Source organism: Curcuma longa, chromosome 11 (assembly GCF_044706935.1).
Source record: "Curcuma longa cultivar G26 ecotype Majalengka, Jawa Barat chromosome 11, ITB_CL_G26_1.1, whole genome shotgun sequence".
NCBI classification, from domain to species: domain Eukaryota; kingdom Viridiplantae; phylum Streptophyta; class Magnoliopsida; order Zingiberales; family Zingiberaceae; genus Curcuma; species Curcuma longa.
The window spans coordinates 26684998-26701434 of record NC_133871.1 but is presented as its reverse complement, the minus strand read 5'-3'; the positions used below and the strand labels follow the sequence as shown (position 1 = coordinate 26701434).

The 16437-nt window shown below is 42.7% G+C and overlaps 5 protein-coding genes across 5 annotated transcripts; 2 read left to right on the top strand and 3 right to left on the bottom strand.

The window, feature by feature from the left end:
- Nucleotides 1-485: 485 nt before the first annotated feature.
- On the top strand, nucleotides 486-782 carry LOC141837479 (fructokinase-2-like). Its single transcript, XM_074724869.1, has one exon. The coding sequence runs from the start codon at nucleotides 486-488 to the stop codon at nucleotides 780-782; it is 297 nt and encodes a 98-aa protein (XP_074580970.1).
- Nucleotides 783-3745: 2963 nt separating this feature from the next.
- LOC141837478 (UPF0481 protein At3g47200-like) lies at nucleotides 3746-6523 on the bottom strand. The gene is made up of 2 exons (XM_074724868.1): nucleotides 6476-6523; nucleotides 3746-5056 (listed from the first exon to the last, which is right to left on the bottom strand). The coding sequence occupies exons 1-2, from the start codon at nucleotides 6521-6523 to the stop codon at nucleotides 3902-3904; spliced, it is 1203 nt and encodes a 400-aa protein (XP_074580969.1). The 3' UTR covers nucleotides 3746-3901.
- Nucleotides 6524-6635: 112 nt separating this feature from the next.
- LOC141837846 (UPF0481 protein At3g47200-like) lies at nucleotides 6636-8399 on the bottom strand. Its single transcript, XM_074725218.1, has one exon. The coding sequence runs from the start codon at nucleotides 8214-8216 to the stop codon at nucleotides 6792-6794; it is 1425 nt and encodes a 474-aa protein (XP_074581319.1). The 5' UTR covers nucleotides 8217-8399; the 3' UTR covers nucleotides 6636-6791.
- Nucleotides 8400-9890: 1491 nt separating this feature from the next.
- Nucleotides 9891-11790, bottom strand: LOC141837228 (UPF0481 protein At3g47200-like). Its single transcript, XM_074724671.1, has one exon. The coding sequence runs from the start codon at nucleotides 11443-11445 to the stop codon at nucleotides 10024-10026; it is 1422 nt and encodes a 473-aa protein (XP_074580772.1). The 5' UTR covers nucleotides 11446-11790; the 3' UTR covers nucleotides 9891-10023.
- Nucleotides 11791-12003: 213 nt separating this feature from the next.
- Nucleotides 12004-14194, top strand: LOC141839850 (protein transport protein sft2-like). Its single transcript, XM_074727699.1, has 4 exons — nucleotides 12004-12282; nucleotides 13150-13417; nucleotides 13691-13804; nucleotides 13876-14194. Exons 1-4 carry the CDS (start codon nucleotides 12077-12079, stop codon nucleotides 13984-13986), a joined length of 699 nt encoding a protein of 232 aa, XP_074583800.1. The 5' UTR covers nucleotides 12004-12076; the 3' UTR covers nucleotides 13987-14194.
- Nucleotides 14195-16437: the final 2243 nt, after the last annotated feature.

The following is a 16437-nucleotide window of genomic DNA, read 5'->3' as shown; positions in this document are numbered from 1 at the left end:
TATTTCTAAATAGATGTTAGTATTTCGGAGATCGACCATTATAACAGGTAACCCAGACTCATCTGTATAGGTACCGCATACATCTATTCTAATTTTTCCCAAGTCATTATACTTTTTCCTCGTGCCGAATATTAACTTGAGCGTCAGAGTAGTTTGTCGGGATCCGATTCGACGCCATTTCAACTCTCCTTTTGAGTGTTTTTCAAGTCCTCTCATCTCTTTGAACGGTTCTTTTTGAGGAGCGTGCACGTCAGCAGTTCTAAATCGACATTTGAACCATCTATGATGTATCTCCTTTCTAAATCTTCTCTCCTCGATCCTTCTAACAGTGGCAAAAAGCTCATCTAATTAAATTTTATTTTATTTTTCCATGACTGATTCATCTCCGCCGCGCCTTCTTCCTTCTCATCCGCCGAGATGCTCACCACGAACGGGGACTCTGCCAGGGCTGGCGACTCCTCCTCCTCCTCCTTAGGCAAGACGAGATGCTCACCAACTTCGTGCCCACCGTGGTTGGCGTCTCGATCGTGGAGGCCCCGGGCTTCCTGAAGGTCCTCGGCGTGCACAAGCCAACATTGCTGCGTGTCGGCGATGATGAGCTCGGCCGCATGCTGGTGGGTATCCTCCGTGACAAAGCCAACAACGTCTCTGGCGCCAGCACCACGCTACACCCTCCGCGCCGAGTCGCCGACGGACGAGCGCGAGTTCATGTTCTATCGAAACGTTCCCCACAAAGGGAAAAACAAAGGAAACCCCACAATAGTCATTTTAAAATTATTTAGTTCCTTCTAAAATTGCTATATTTATATTAATTAAATAGTCATTTTTAAATATAAGCTCGAGTTATAACCCAAGGGGAATCTTGAATATTAATTTATGAAATGAGATAAAAGAGCTAAATTTGTTAATTACCTCATAGCGATTTATTCTAAAATTGTAAACAATTTAAATGTATTAAATTGATGGGGAAAAAAATCTTTGTATACGTTTTTAATGTCTAGGGTAGCGAATTATATTTGCAAATAAAACAAACGGTAAACAACAAACATGATCTATGTGATAATGTTGTAGATATAAGTATTCATATTGTACCCAATTTATGATATAAAACATTCATTTTATTTAAATTTATAATCAGTGATGGTACTCGGACTATCTCCCAAATAGCTAGTATCGTGTCTCAATTAGCCATGCTCAATCCTCAAACATTGGCATCCCCGAGCATCCCGGATTAATACTTATAAACACGTGGCAGACTCAAGAACAAGGGTCATTTTTAGAGAGAAACTCTCGAATATCAATGATTAGCATCCTTGAGTATCAACCAAGGGCGGAGCCAGTCATTACCTTACCCGGGCTTTAGCCCCGGGGTCCAAGTAAACTTACTGTTTAAACTTGTTATAAAAAAATAAAAAATATATATGAGGAGAGAGAATAGCCCGGGGACTTTTCATCTATTCGGGATTAGCCCGGAGGCTAGCAATTTCTTGGCTCCGCCATTGGTATCAACGAGTGTCTTCATATGTGCATTCTTGAATATCAAGGGTTGGCATACCTAGGCGTCTCATGGGATTTGCGTATTTACATGCTTGAACATTAAGGAAGGATATGCCCCAACAATAAAAATAATTTTCCCAAATTGATATGGGCGAGCATTAAAGGGTGGTAGGCCAAGTATGAAAGCTATTTCTCCACATTAGCATGCCCAAACACCCACTCTTATTAAGCCGAGGAGGTGAGGAAGACATAGAGTGGGACTAACTATTTGGCCTATCTAGTACTCAACGTTCGACTCTCAGTTACTTACATAGAGATGCTCATAATCACAATCAGATCTAATTCCCTAATCGCACTACAGACAAATAGCCGATGGGCACATGACAATTTATAAGGAAATTCCTATAAATGTGGCCGGATTTGATATCTGAATAGTTCGTCATATGAATAGATGAGGAACGTATGGTAATTTATGCAATGACAATCGGATTTGATTCCCTAACTGACTTCAGTAATGATAATATAAGAGTCTATGACACCTCATGTGGAGATTCCTTTTCTACCGGTTATATAGTCGGAAAAGACAGAAGAGAAGTATGATTTTTTTTTCGCGCACAGAGATGATTTTTTTTTCATTAAATTTTCATTCTTTCTTTCTTCCAACGTTCTTCTTTTTAACTCGCATCCTTGCAAGATTTCTATCCTCTCTTACTCTCACTAACTTGATCGTCAAATATTTCTATCCTATCTTATTTGTCATTAATTTGAGCATCGAAATGATCGCATCAGTAAAACCGATCAATCCTAATCTAGGCCTTGGATTCCAAATATTAAAGAGGTGATCACAACCTCTGGAGAGGAACCACCCGAAAAGGACATCATTAATTAGATTATATAAAAATTTGAGATTTTAATTAATAAAATTATTAATTTCAAACACGTTTTATTCATGGCTGTAGGTCCCAGCCTGGCAAAAAAAATGGGCCCGTTAATTCCGTAATGTATCGTGATTGGACCATTGATTTTATTTTTTCTTTTTTTACTTTGAAAGGCTAATCCAATAAGTTTATTGGAATCTGTCAAAATACATATTGGTTTTTATAATTCGGATGGTGGTGGAGATAAGAAGAGAAAAAGGGTTTCAAATGGTTTGATTTTGTATTTCAGTAGAAAATTATTTTAGTAGTTTTACATAATTTATTTTAAAAAGAAGTAATTGAAAAGTTACAGTTGATAACTACAAAAAAAAACATTATCTCTTCTGCAAGTCTACTGCGTCGTAACAGCTATGTCTCGGGGGAAAGAATATTATCTCAGTTTCATTGAAATTTGACTCTTATCCACTTTAATAAGCTTATTCTATCATAACCAACTCAATTATGCCCTAAAGATATTCTACGTAGAAATAGAACGTTACAGGACAATAACAAATCTATCAGATTTCTAATTTGAGTTGAAACTTGAAGCATCTCCATTCTTGAGAGAACCAGCAATATCTCTAAGTCCGTCTTATATCCTAAGTACGGGTCCTTGCTCTCTACGGGCTCACAGACAATGGTTACAAATATTCCTAAACACGTGGCAGCCTAAGAATAAAGGAGTTATTATAAAGTTGTTAGATTTGATTTCCTGGATATTGTCCTATTAACATGTGGTGGCTTAATAATAAAGGCATGGTTATAATGTTATCAGACATGATCTCTTGCAGATTCTCCTATCAACATGTGGCCAAAAGGAAATGAAAACAATCAACTACGGTCAGATCTGATCACTCCATACACTTCTGTAATGATGCCTCTAGTAAAAATGGGACACTTATGAGGGTTATATAAATACTAGAAAAGGTACATGAAAAGAAAATGATTTTTCTTGAACTTTCTTTTAAAAGATATACTAATATAAATATCGGAGTTGTTTGTTGACGCTCCCTCAGATCAAGTTAATCTTCGATTGAAGTGTGTTTTAGATTTTAGGTTCCCTCCGTTGTCTTCCTAAACTATTTCTATAGATTGTACATGTCGTTAGTTGACTGATAACTTAACCCCATGGGGTTATTAATCAGAACAGTAACTCTCAGACATTGTTAGGGTGGAATTTGAATATCTTCTAGAAAGTGCCCTTGGCTGCTTCCCCATCTAGCGAAAAAAGTCATTGCCAAAGGTCAACGCCGGATCAGAGGGGGGCACATATATTCCAGTATCACTTCTCCGATACCTAAAATGAGAAAAGTATTTGTTAAGGAAGGAGATTGTCCTCGTATTACTAATTCCAGGAGTAACAGACTAACTCCAAACTTAATTTTCAAACTTATTACAATTTGGACAATCTCGTTCTTGTAAAAAGTAAAGAAAAGAAATTTCTAAGTTTAATTGGAATGAATTCAAGTCCGGTCGATAGCCAAAATCTACGCCGGCTGATAGTAGCTGAGGACGGAGTAGACCGTCTGCACTATTGTAAGAACGAAGAGCAAAATCGCGGCGACGACCGAGATCGCCGCCCACGGGTTGCCAAAGTAGGCGTGGTTCAGCGTCGCCCTCCACTTGTTGTACTTCTTCTCGCAGTGCTTGGGCACGTCCTCGAACACGGCCCGGAGGTGGCCCTTCGTCGGCTGCACCACCACCTTGTGGCACAGTCTGTTGAACAGATCCGCCACGTCCTTGTTGCTCCCCATGGCGCTCACCAGGATGTCCGCCTCCCGCAGCAGCGCTACGTCCTCCCGCGTGTCGATCAGGCAATCCATCAGGTAGGCGAAGTCGGTGACGTGGGTGCCGCGCTCCGGGTACAGCTGCTCGAACGCGATCAGGTTCCGCAGGATGGTGTTCGACACGTTGTAGGCTCGGATCCGGGGGATCTCCAGCCGCCCGTTGGCGAAGGTGACGTCGAGGAAGCTGTCGGTGTCCATCTTCCTGACGATCTGCACGCCGGCGTTCTTCAGCTCGCGGGCACAAGGGACCGTCGCCGGGGTAAGCGGCGTGAAGATGGAGTCGTTGTCGACCCTCTTCTCCGACTTGCGCCCGAAAGACGACGACAACAGAGAGTAGCGCACCGGGCTGGTGCGGAAGCCTTCAGCTCCTCCCCTAATTACTTTATCCCCGCCGTGAGAGCTTTTGTCTGCGTTAACGGCGTCAGGGGCTTTCTGTATGCAGGCGTGCAAGAGATGAAGGGTGTGATGCGATCTGAATGCATCCGGCAGTTCCAAGTTCAACGGCAGCTTCTTAGTTCTTCCCGGGAGGAAGTCGCCGCCGAAGAAATTGAGCGCGAGCGGCCTCAGGGAGTTCGCCGCCATCGCAGGGGCAACGAAACTGAGAAAATCCCTGAGCAGAAACAGGGGAAGCTGGTTCTCCAGCAGCAGCATGTCGAGCCTCAGGTAGTACTCCGCCCAAGCCGAGCTAAAGACCGGGTCGTGTTCATCGCCCTCCTCCATCTCTGCTGGTTCCTTTCCCTCCTGCCTCTCCGTGAGACCGAGGAACAACTCCACCATGAAGCAGCCGTCGTGCAGCATCATGTCGACGAACTCCTCGGAGTCCATGGCGATTGTCTCCGAGTATGCGCTGCGCGCCTGGCGCAGTCACATCCTTGCAAGATTTCTATCCTCTCTTACTCTAACTAACTTGATCGTCGAAGATTTCTATCCTATCTTATTTGTCATTAATTTGAGCATCGAAATGATCGCATCAGTAAAACCGATCAATCCTAATCTAGGCCTTGGTGACCATCGGATTCCAAATATTAAAGAGGTGATCACAACCTCTGCAGAGGAACCACCCGAAAAGGACATCATTAATTAGATTATATAAAAATTTGAGATTTTAATTAATAAAATTATTAATTTCAAACACGTTTTATTCATGGCTGTAGGTCCCAGCCTGGCAAAAAAAAATGCACCCGTTAATTCCGTAATGTATCGTGATTGGACCATTGATTTTATTTTTTTCTTTTTAACTTTGAAAGGCTAATCCAATAAGTTTATTGGAATCTGTCAAAATACATATTGGTTTTTATAATTCGGATGCTGGTGGAGATAAGAAGGGAAAAAGGGTTTCAAATGGTTTGATTTTTTATTTCAGTAGAAAATTATTTTAGTAGTTTTAGATAATTTATTTTAAAAAGAAGTGATTGAAAAGTTACAGTTGACCACTACAAAAAAGAGCATTATATCTTCTGTAAGTCTACTGTGTCGTAACCAACTCAGCTATGCTTCGGGAAAAAAGAACATTATCTCAGTTTCATTGAAATTCGACTATTATCCACTTTAATAAGCTTATTCTATCACAGCCAACTCAATTATGTCCTAAAGACATTCTACATAGAAATAGAACATTACAGGGCAATAGCAAATCTATCAGATTTCTAATTTGAAACTTGAAGCATCTCCATTCTTGAGAGAACTAGCAATATCCCTAAGTCCGTCTTATATCCTAATTCCTAAGTATGGGTCCTTGCTCTCTACGGGCTTATAGACAATGGTTACGAATATTCTCAAACACGTGGCAGTCTAAGAATAAAGGAGTTATTATAAAGTTGTTAGATTTAATTTCCTGGATATTGTCCTATTAACATGTGATGACTTAATAATAAAGGCATGGTTATAATGTTATCAGACATGATCTCTCGCATATTCTCCTATCGACATGTGGCCAAAAGGAAATGAAAATAATCAACTACGATCGGATCTGATCTCTTCATATACTTCTGTAATGATGCCTCTAGTAAAAATGGGGCACTTATGAGGGTTATATAAATACTAAAAAAAGTACATGAAAAGAAAATGATTTTTCTTGAACCTTCTTTTAAAAGATATACTAATATAAATATCGGAGTTGTTTCGAGCTAATCTTCTATTGAAGTGTGTTTTAGATTTTAGGTTTCCTCCGTTGTCTTCCTAAACTATTTCTATAGATTGTACATGTCGTTAGTTGACTGATAACTTAACCCCATGGGGTTATTAACCAGAACAGTAACTCTCAGACATTGTTACGGTGGAATTTGAATATCTTCTAGAAAGTGCCCTTGGCTGCTTCCCCATCTAGCGAAAAAAGTCATTGCCAAAGGTCAACGCCGGATCAGAGGGGGCACATATATTCCAGTATCACTTCTCCGATACCTAAAATGAGAAAAGTATTTGTTAAGGAAGGAGATTGTCCTCGTATTACTAATTCCAGGAGTAACAGACTAACTCCAAACTTAATTTTCAAATTTATTACAATTTGGACAATCTCGTTCTTGTAAAAAGTAAAGAAAAGAAAATTCTAAGTTTAATTGGAATGAATTCAAGTCCGGTCGATAGCCAAAATCTACGCCGGCTGATAGTAGCTGAGGACGGAGTAGACCGTCTGCACTATTGTAAGAACGAAGAGCAAAATCGCGGCGACGACCGAGATCGCCGCCCACGGGTTGCCAAAGTAGGCGTGGTTCAGCGTCGCCCTCCACTTGTTGTACTTCTTCTCGCAGTGCTTGGGCACGTCCTCGAACACCGCCCGGAGGTGCCCTTTCGTCGGCTGCACCACCACCTTGTGGCACAACCTGTTGAACAGATCCGCCACGTCCTTGTTGCTCCCCATGGCGCTCACCAGGATGTCCGCCTCCCGCAGCAGCGCTACGTCCTCCCGCGTGTCGATCAGGCAGTCCATCAGGTAGGCGAAGTCGGTGACGTGCGTGCCGCGCTCCGGGTACAGCTGCTCGAACGCGATCAGGTTCCGCAGGATGGTGTTCGACACGTTGTAGGCTCGGATCCGGGGGATCTCCAGCCGCCCGTTGGCGAAGGTGACGTCGAGGAAGCTGTCGGTGTCCATCTTCCTGACGATCTGCACGCCGGCGTTCTTCAGCTCGCGGGCACAAGGGACCGTCGCCGGGGTAAGCGGCGTGAAGATGGAGTCGTTGTCGACCCTCTTCTCCGACTTGCGCCCGAAAGACGACGACAACAGAGAGTAGCGCACCGGGCTGGTACGGAAGCCTTCAGCTCCTCCCCTAATTGCTTTATCCCCGCCGTGAGAGCTTTTGTCTTCGTTAATGGCGTCAGGGGCTTGCTGTATGCAGGAGTGCAAGAGATGAAGGGTGTGATGTGATCTCCTGAATGTATCCGGCAGTTCCAAGTTCAGCGGCAGCTTCTTCGTCCTTCCCGGGAGGAAGTCGCCGCCGAAGAAATTGAGCGCGAGCGGCTTCAGGGAGTTCGCTGCTTTCTCAGGGTCAACGAAACTGAGAAAGCCCCTGAGCAGAAACAGAGGAAGCTGGTTCTCCAGCAGCAGCATGTCGAGCCTCAGGTAGTACTCCGCCCAAGCCGAGCTAAAGACCGGGTCGTGTTCATCGCCCTCCTCCATCTCTGGTGGTTCCTTTCCCTCCTGCCTCTCCGTGAGATCGAGGAACAACTCCACCATGAAGCAGCCGTCGTGCAGCATCATGTCGACGAACTCGTCGGAGCCCATGGCGATTGTCTCCGAGTATGCGCTGCGCGCCTGGCGCTCCGCCGTCCTGACGTAGCTACGGCACTCCTCCAAGGTCTTCCTCGGCGTCGTCCGGGCCACGAACCTCCGGAGGTACTGCGGCTTGAGCTTGTCCATAGCGCGCAGGTGGGGCTTGCCGCGGTGGTAAGGGCCGAACGAGATGATGTTCGGCTCGTAGGCCTCGGGGTCTGCCCGGCGGATGATCTCCGGCACGCGGAAGATGGTCGGCTTCTCCGTCCGCCATGGCTTCAGCTCTTGCCCCTTCATGTCCTTCTCCATCACCGGCTCCGATCGTCGGCGCCTGATCCTATAATCAATCAAGCAAGCCTGCGATGGATCTCAGAAAACATGAATTCCAAAGCTTCTCGCCAGAATAATAAAATACGACAACAATGATTAAAGGACAACCCCAACTCGATCAGAGGATTAAGAACAGGAATCGGCCACGTCGAGAAGCCAATCCTTTTCATTTATCGCCTACAGGCTCGAGGATTTATAGTTTTTTCCAAAAGAACAAACACTAAGTTGTAAAAATTTTCATCCATGATCGAGTAAAAAAATCTTGGAGTCAGCCTTTAGTCTTTAGTATTGCCGTCTATTGACTGGTCATATAAAAATGATTATTTCGTTGGAAATTTGTTACCATTTTATTGGCTTTTGATTATTCAATGCGAGACTGTGACTTTAAGGCGGTGGGAGTGGGTGGATGGTGGATGCCAGTTGATGACACCCACACTGAAAATGGTGCAGACCGTATCGCTTTCATTGGTTGGATCTTGGGGCCCATGTTAGCGAATTTTCCGAATTTATAATTAAAATTATCAAATTTAATAAAACTCAAATATATTCGATATTTTTTTTAAATAATTCAAATCTATCTGATTTTAAATCATTTTAAATTATAATTCGATTTAGATAAGTCATATAATTGATTTAGTTAAAATTATTATACAACTATTTTGAATTGCCTTTTCACTGTAAAAACATACTAATTTTAGTTAACATTAGTTTATGGCTTTCTGTCCGTTATATAGTCATCGGAGAAAATAAAAGAGAGGTATGATTTTTTTTTCGCGCACAAAGATAATTTTTTTTTATTAAACTTTCATTTTTTCTTTGTTCCAACATTCTTCTTTTTAACTTGCATCTCTGCAAGATTTCTATCTTCTCTTATTCTTCGCTAACTTGATCATTGAAGATTTCTATCCTCTCTTATTTGTCATTAATTTGAGCACAGAAATGATCGCATTAGTAGAATCGATCAATCCTAATCTGCCCAGCCTTGGAGACCATCTGATTTCAAACATTAAGGAGGTTATCACAACTCTGCAGAGAGAAGTCTGGACCACCTAAAAGGACATCATTAATTAGATTATATTAAAAAAATTGAGATTTTAATTAATAAAATTATTAATTTTAGACACCTTTTATTCATGGCTGTAGGTCCCAGCCTGGCAAAAAAAGAAAATTGGACCCGTTAATTCCGTAATGTTTCCGGTCCAGACACATCCAATTTTGATTGGACCATTGTTTTCTTTTTCTTTTTTCCTTTTTCTTTTTCTTTTTCTTTTTCTTTTAAAAGGCTAAACCAATAAGTTTATTGGAATCTGTCAAAATGCATATTGGATGGTGGTGGATATAAAGAGAAAAGGGTTCCAAATGGCTTGCCTTTATATACGTACAAACACAATGTTGCAGGGCAATAGCAAATCTATCAGATTTCTATTTTGGGTTGAAACTTGAAGCATCTCCATTCTTGAGAGAACCAGGCAGAATCATCTTAGTATCTATCAGTAGTGTTATGGTGGAATTTGAATATCTTCCTTCTATCGAATGCTCCTTGCTGCTTCCCCATCTTGGTAAATAGGTCTTTACCCGAGGTTAACATCGACAAGAAGGTGCCGGTCTTTACACAAGCTTTCTATTTTGGGGTTGAAACTTGAAGCATCTTCATCCTTGAGCACCAGGAAGAATCTCCAAACTTAATTTTCAAACTTATTACTACAATCTCGTTCTTGTAAAATGTAAAGAAAAGAAAAATCGAAGTTTAATTGGAGATGAATTCAAGTCTGTCGATAGCCAAATTTTACGGCGGCTGATAGTAACATAGGACGGAGAAGACGGTCTGCACTATTGTAAGAACGAAGAGCAAAATCGCGGCGACGACCGAGATCGCCGCCCACGGGTTGCCGAAGTAGGCGTGGTTCAGCGTCGCCCTCCACTTGTTGTACTTCTTCTCGCAGTGCTTGGGCACGTCCTCGAACACGCCCCGGAGGTGCCCTTTCGTCGGCTGCACCACCACCTTGTGGCACAACCTGTTGAACAGATCCGCCACGTCCTTGTTGCTCCCCATGGCGCTCACCAGGATGTCCGCCTCCCGCAGCAGCGCTACGTCATCCCGCGTGTCGATCAGGCAGTCCATCAGGTAGGCGAAGTCGGTGACGTGGGTGCCGCGCTCCGGGTACAGCTGCTCGAACGCGATCAGGTTCCGCAGGATGGTGTTCGACACGTTGTAGGCTCGGATCCGGGGGATCTCCAGCCGCCCGTTGGCGAAGGTGACGTCGAGGAAGCTGTCGGTGTCCATCTTCCTGACGATCTGCACGCCGGCGTTCTTCAGCTCGCGGGCACAGGGGACCGTCGCCGGGGTAAGCGGCGTGAAGACGCAGTCGTCGGCGACCCTCTTCTCCGACTTGCGCCCGAAAGACGATGCCAGCAGAGAGTAGCGCTTCGGGCTGGTGCGGAAGCCTTCAGCTCCTTCCCTAATTACATTATCCTCGCAGTGGGAGCTTTTGTCTGCGTTAATGGAGTCAGGGACTTGCTGAATGCAGGCGTGCAAGAGATGAAGGATGTGATGCGATCTCCTGAGCGTCTCCGGCACTTCCAATTTCTCCGGCAGCTTCTTAGTTCTTCCCGGGAGGAAATCGCCGCCGAAGAAATTGAGCGCGAGCGGCTTCAGGGAGTTCGCCGCTTTCTCAGGATCAACGAAACCGAGCAAATCCCTGAGCAGAAACAGGGGAAGCTGGTTCTCCAGCAGCAGCATGTCGAGCCTCAGGTAGTACTCCGCCCAAGCTGAGCTAAAGATCGGGTCGTATTCTTCGCCGTCGTCCATCTCCTGTCCCGTTCCCTCCCGCCTCTCGGTGAGACTGAGGAACAGCTCCACCACGAAGCAGCTGTCGTGCAGCATCATGTCGACGAACTCGTCAGAGCCCATGGCTAGGGTCTCCGAGTACGCGCTGCGCGCGCGGCGCTCCACCGTCCTGACGTAGCTCCGGCACTCCTCCAACGTCTTCCTCGGCGTAATCCGGGCCACGAACCTCTGGAGGTACTGCGGCTTGAGCTTGTCCATAGCTCGCAGGTGGGGCTTGCCGCGGTGGTAAGGGCCGAAGGAGATGATGTTCGGCTCGTAGGCCTCGGGGTCGGCCCGACGGATGACCGCCGGCACTCGGAAGATGGTCGGCTTCTCCGTCCGCCACGGCTTCAGCTCTTGCCCCTTCATGTCCTTCGCCATCACCGGCTCCGATCGTCGGCGCCTGATCCTATAATCAATCAAGCAACCCTGCGATGGATCTCAGAACACTTTAAGACTTTAACTACAACAACAATGATTAAAATGACAACTCCAAATCGATCAGAATATTAGGAGCAGTATGAATCGGGCACGTGAAGAAGCCAATCCTCTCTTTGTCGCCTACAGACTCGATCGCAGCGGATGTATACTTTTTCAAAAGACCAATCGAGTAAAAATTGCTTGGAGTCAGCCTTCAGTCTTTGCCGTCTGCAATTTGTCGATTGGTCATATAAAAATAATGATTATCGGAAGCAAATTTGACTTTGTCGTTGGATATTCGTCTGCTTTGTGTTGGCTCAGTGAACTATTCAGTACGTAACTGTGACTATAAAGGCTGTGGGAGTGGATCGGAGGTAGATGCCAGCTCATGAGATCAGCACTGTCTGAAAATTAATAATAAAATTATAATTTTGAGTGGTCTCTACACGGTTCGAACCAAACATTTCAAAATAAAACCGGTTTGGCCCACTTCTCCCAACTCGATCGGACCCAGTAGACGCGTCTCTCTCGATCGAGAAACCCTTGCGCACCTTCTACTCTCCCCGACTTGCGATCTGCCGGAGCCGGCTACATGCTGCAGTCGGCGCAGGCTTGGTTCCAGGGGGGACCGAGCGGGAGCGGCGGAGAGCTGCGGAAAACCTCGTCCTCCCTCCTCGTGGATTGGAACACTTACGCCGCGTCCCGGTCGGCCGAGGATGATGGCGCCTCTGCATTCGGCTTTGATATCGAGTCCGCCGTCCGTAACGCCAACGACAAGGTCACCGGCACCTTCAACGTGTGAGGATTATCCCTATCGCTTTTAGCTGCGGATGTAATGGGTGGAAAATTATCGATCTTTTAGCTGCGGAAAACAACATAGAATTAGCATCTTGTTAAGAATGAAATATAAAAGAAACTAACTAGTAATTTGGTGGAAAATTTTGATGGAGCTATAATTTCGTTTCCCACAGTTTAGGTTTCTCTTAATTATGTCACTCCATGAGAATCTTCTCGAGTAATGCAAATCTTGTTCTGCTTAGAGTTACCTTTGACAGCAAAAGGAGAAAGAGATTTGTGGGCGTGGTTTTGCTATAATGATTATTATTATCTCTTGCTTTGAACCCAAATGTCATATCATATTATCTCTTTCCCATATGCTCTTTCCAGCTCTGAGATCAGTTTTAAAAAAAAATCATCTTCCTAGATTTTGTAGGTTTCTCATCAAACGTTCAGATTTCTGGTAAGTCTTGTGTCCTTTACCTGTTCTTTTGATGTAGGTTGTTAGAGATCAGTGAAATTACTTCAGCTTTAAATTCATGTGACGGGAAAAGACTTCCTTGAAATTATTATTTATTATATTGGCTAAGTTGGGCCTAAATGGATGTTCTAATATCTAAACTAGACAGTCAATAATGTTGGAAGACGTTCATGAATAATTATCACATATTGGACATGGTGACTTTTGCTGAAAGAACCTTTTGGTTTCCTATCTCAACTATTTGTTAGTTCAATTTCATGTTTTATTAGTTCCTATCATATCATTTTTTCCTCTTAGCCTTTAGCTTTAGTCCTCCTTGATTTTCTATTGAATACTCACATAACATATGTTGAAAAACATACTCACTTGTATGAAATTAACTTTTGTAGTTTTTCTTTGTGCAACAGGGTTTCTAAAGGAGTCAGGGAGTTGCCTGGGAATTTCCAGAATGCTACTAGTAATGTGCCTTCTGGAAAATCCCTTGTGTACTTCGCCGTGTTCCTTGCCAGTGGCATGTTCTTTGTTTTCATTGCTTTTACCATGTTCCTTCCAGTGATGGTCTTGATGCCTCAAAAGTTTGCTCTTTGTTTCACTTTCGGCTGTGCTTTGATCATTGGATCATTCTTTGCACTCAGGGGTCCTAAGAACCAGCTTTCGCACATGTGCTCCAAGGAGGTAATTTTTGTAGGATCCCATTTTTCTTAAATATGTATCACAGCTTCCAGAAGTAAAAAATGCACAGCAGAATGCCCTTTTTCACAGTTGCAAAAGAATCACAATGTAGAGAGCCATTGTTGGTGAAATAGATAAGCCTTTTTTTGTTTTTTTTATTGAGTTCTTCAAGTGACTGTCAGCAGCCGATGAGCATAATGGGTTTCCAAAAACTCCATCAATGAGAGATGACAGTAAATTGCAGTCTGAATCATTTTTTCTACATTCACGGTGCAGAGTGATTTGCCCTCTACTTTCACAACGCTATTCATTGGTAGCATGGTGGGTACAATCTATGTTTCCATGGTGCTTCATAGCTACATTCTCTCTGTCCTCTTCTCTGTGATTCAGGTATATAATTTCATTGTTGCAAATAGCTAATCCTGTGGTTTCCTTCTGATCTGTGCTTTCATCATTCTTAGGTCCTCGCACTCGCGTATTACTCAATATCCTATTTCCCTGGAGGATCTACTGGTTTGAAGTTTCTGTCTTCAACTTTAACATCCTCCCTGCTTAAATGCTTTGGCAGATGACGTTGATATGTAAACTAAGTCCTGTTTCTAAGCTTGTTACATCTTAGCCGTGTTTTTCGTACTTAAGATACTTTGAGAAGGGTTCTAGTAACTAAGCCGATATTTGTAGAATATACGTATTTTGTGGGTGCCTATGTGTTTACTTCTCCGGACAAATCAATGAAACCTGATTTTCAGAATGAAAAAGATATGGTTTTGATTTACATCAGTAATCTTTTTCTGCAATAAAAGTGAAATCCGTCAAGTCTCACACGATCGGTTTGATGATCATTTGTGAAGAAAAAAAAATTATATTGAATAAGTTTTTTATAGTGATTAGTTTCACTGATGAAACGGTCTTATATCTGAAAACTCTTTAAAGGATTTTTGAAGGCATGATATCACTATGTTGATAAGAGTTTACTGTTGAAATAACACATCAGTCAATAGCTACATGTTATTAAGAGGATTTAAATCCGGAATCTTAGGTAATATATATCTTCATATTTATCACTTGGGCTAAAAGGACTACATCAGTAATCTTGAAAGTTATGGTCGATGGATTAATACCTGAGAAATTTAAATGTAATAGGGAAATTTAATAGTTTTTGTTATAAAAATATTTAATTTAATCGAGTTAAAATGATTTTAATAGGTTTAAGAATTCAAAATTAAATTGATAAAGGATATTTTAATATAATAATATAATTTTGATTAAAATAAAATATTTTATTTTATTATCTATTAATTAAGTGGGATAAAATTTGCTTGTCATCATCATTATATAATAATAGTATGATTTGTAATAATCACAGACCAACTGTTATAATAATATTAAAATAAATAAATTTTTGAGATAAAGTGTAAGCATTCATTTCATGATTTATTAACGTGGACAGCTCTTTTTATATTAATAGTCGGCGCCGACGACAGCCAAGATGGGTATGAATGACCCCACATCGTAAACCGATAAACGTGTTTGAGACCTGCTTTTCCCCCCTCCCATCTGACAGCCCCCCTCCCTCCCACCTCCTCTCTCTCCCTTCCAAATTACACTTTTATCCTCTCCTTTTTATTTATTTATTTTTTATTCTTTTTAAATTTTTAAAAAATTAATTAAAAAAATAAAAACTAAATAAAATTTAAAATTTAAAATTTAAAAACAAAATTAATTTAAAAATAAAACTAAATAAAAATTAAATAAAATTAAAAAATATATAAGTATTAATGAAAAAATAATAAACAAAATTATTTTAAAAAAATAAAATTTAATTATATATATATATAGAGCTGTCAAACGGACCAACCTATGACGAGGCGGGCTAACCCATGGCGGGTCCATCATATGGCGGGGCTAACCCACCAATTTAACGGGTTGAGAAATCTCCAACCCAATCCAACTCAAGGTGGGTCGCGGGTTAGGCGGACCAACCCGCGGGCCTGTTAAAAAATAAAAAAATATTAAAAATTTTAAGATTGAAGTATAATTTTAATTGATTAAGTTGAAAGTTTTAAGTTTAAATTATAATTTTTAAACTTAAATTGTATTTAAATAGATGAAATCCACTAATTCATTAAGTTTTATACTTTAATTTTAAAATTTAAAATAAATAAATAAACTTTCTCAACCCGCGGGCCAACCCACCTCAACCCATCTTAAAATGAGTTGATAAAATTTCAACCCAATCCACCTAAATTTCTTGGCGGAGCGGGCCAACCCGGCGGGCCTAACCCAACTTGACGGTTATATATATATATATAGAGGTTTGATATCCCGTGCGACTCATCCCTACGCGATCCGTGCGCGACCGCCGACCCTCGCCCACTTCCGCCGCCGTCGCGCCGCCGTCCGATCACCGCCGGCCACCGGACCTGGACCGTTGGATGCGCAACTCGCCGACGCACATTCCGGCATTGGAGCGCCGGGCGCGTCAACCGCGGCCAGTCTCCGGCCGCGATTCGGCCGGAATCTGGCCGATTTTGGCCGGAATCGGCCAACAGACGCTGTTGGCCGATTCCGGCCGGTCTCCGGCCGTGATTCGGCCGGAATCTGGCCGTGATTCGGCCGGAATCCCGTCGATTTTTGCCGGAATCGGCCAACAGTAGCTGTTGGTCGATTCCGGCCGAAATTCGGCCGGAATACGGCCACCAGTCCGGCGTCGGTGAGTTGCGCATCCATCGCCGCCGGTCCGGTGGCCGGCGGTGGCCAGACGGGGGAGCGGCAGCGGCGAGAACGCCGACGACGCAGAGAAGCTACAGTGATTTTTTTAATAAACGGCCTGGATTTTTCGCGATCAACGGCCGGGATCGCGTGCGCACGGGTCGCGTTTTTTCGTTCGCGCAGGATATCAAACTCGTATATATATATATATAAGTATTAATGAAAAAATAATAAATAAAATTAATTTTAAAAATAAAACTAAATAAAAATTATATATATATATATAAAAGTATTAATGAAAAAATAATAAA

What these genes read in the sequence shown, in the direction of transcription:
- LOC141837479 (XM_074724869.1), top strand. Translation starts at nt 486, where the DNA reads ATGCTCACCAACTTCGTGCCCACCGTGGTTGGCGTCTCGATCGTGGAG.
- LOC141837846 (XM_074725218.1), bottom strand. Translation starts at nt 8,216, where the DNA reads ATGGAGAAGGACATGAAGGGGCAAGAGCTGAAGCCATGGCGGACGGAG.
- LOC141837228 (XM_074724671.1), bottom strand. Translation starts at nt 11,445, where the DNA reads ATGGCGAAGGACATGAAGGGGCAAGAGCTGAAGCCGTGGCGGACGGAG.
- LOC141839850 (XM_074727699.1), top strand. Translation starts at nt 12,077, where the DNA reads ATGCTGCAGTCGGCGCAGGCTTGGTTCCAGGGGGGACCGAGCGGGAGC. An exon ending in GTCACCGGCACCTTCAACGT is followed by an intron (nt 12,283 to 13,149) that starts GTGAGGATTATC and finishes TTTGTGCAACAG; the next exon opens with GGTTTCTAAAGGAGTCAGGG. An exon ending in CGCACATGTGCTCCAAGGAG is followed by an intron (nt 13,418 to 13,690) that starts GTAATTTTTGTA and finishes TTCACGGTGCAG; the next exon opens with AGTGATTTGCCCTCTACTTT.
- LOC141837478 (XM_074724868.1), bottom strand. Translation starts at nt 6,523, where the DNA reads ATGGGGAAGCAGCCAAGGGCACTTTCTAGAAGATATTCAAATTCCACC. An exon ending in GAAGATATTCAAATTCCACC is followed by an intron (nt 5,057 to 6,475) that starts GTAACAATGTCT and finishes TGACTGCGCCAG; the next exon opens with GCGCGCAGCGCATACTCGGA.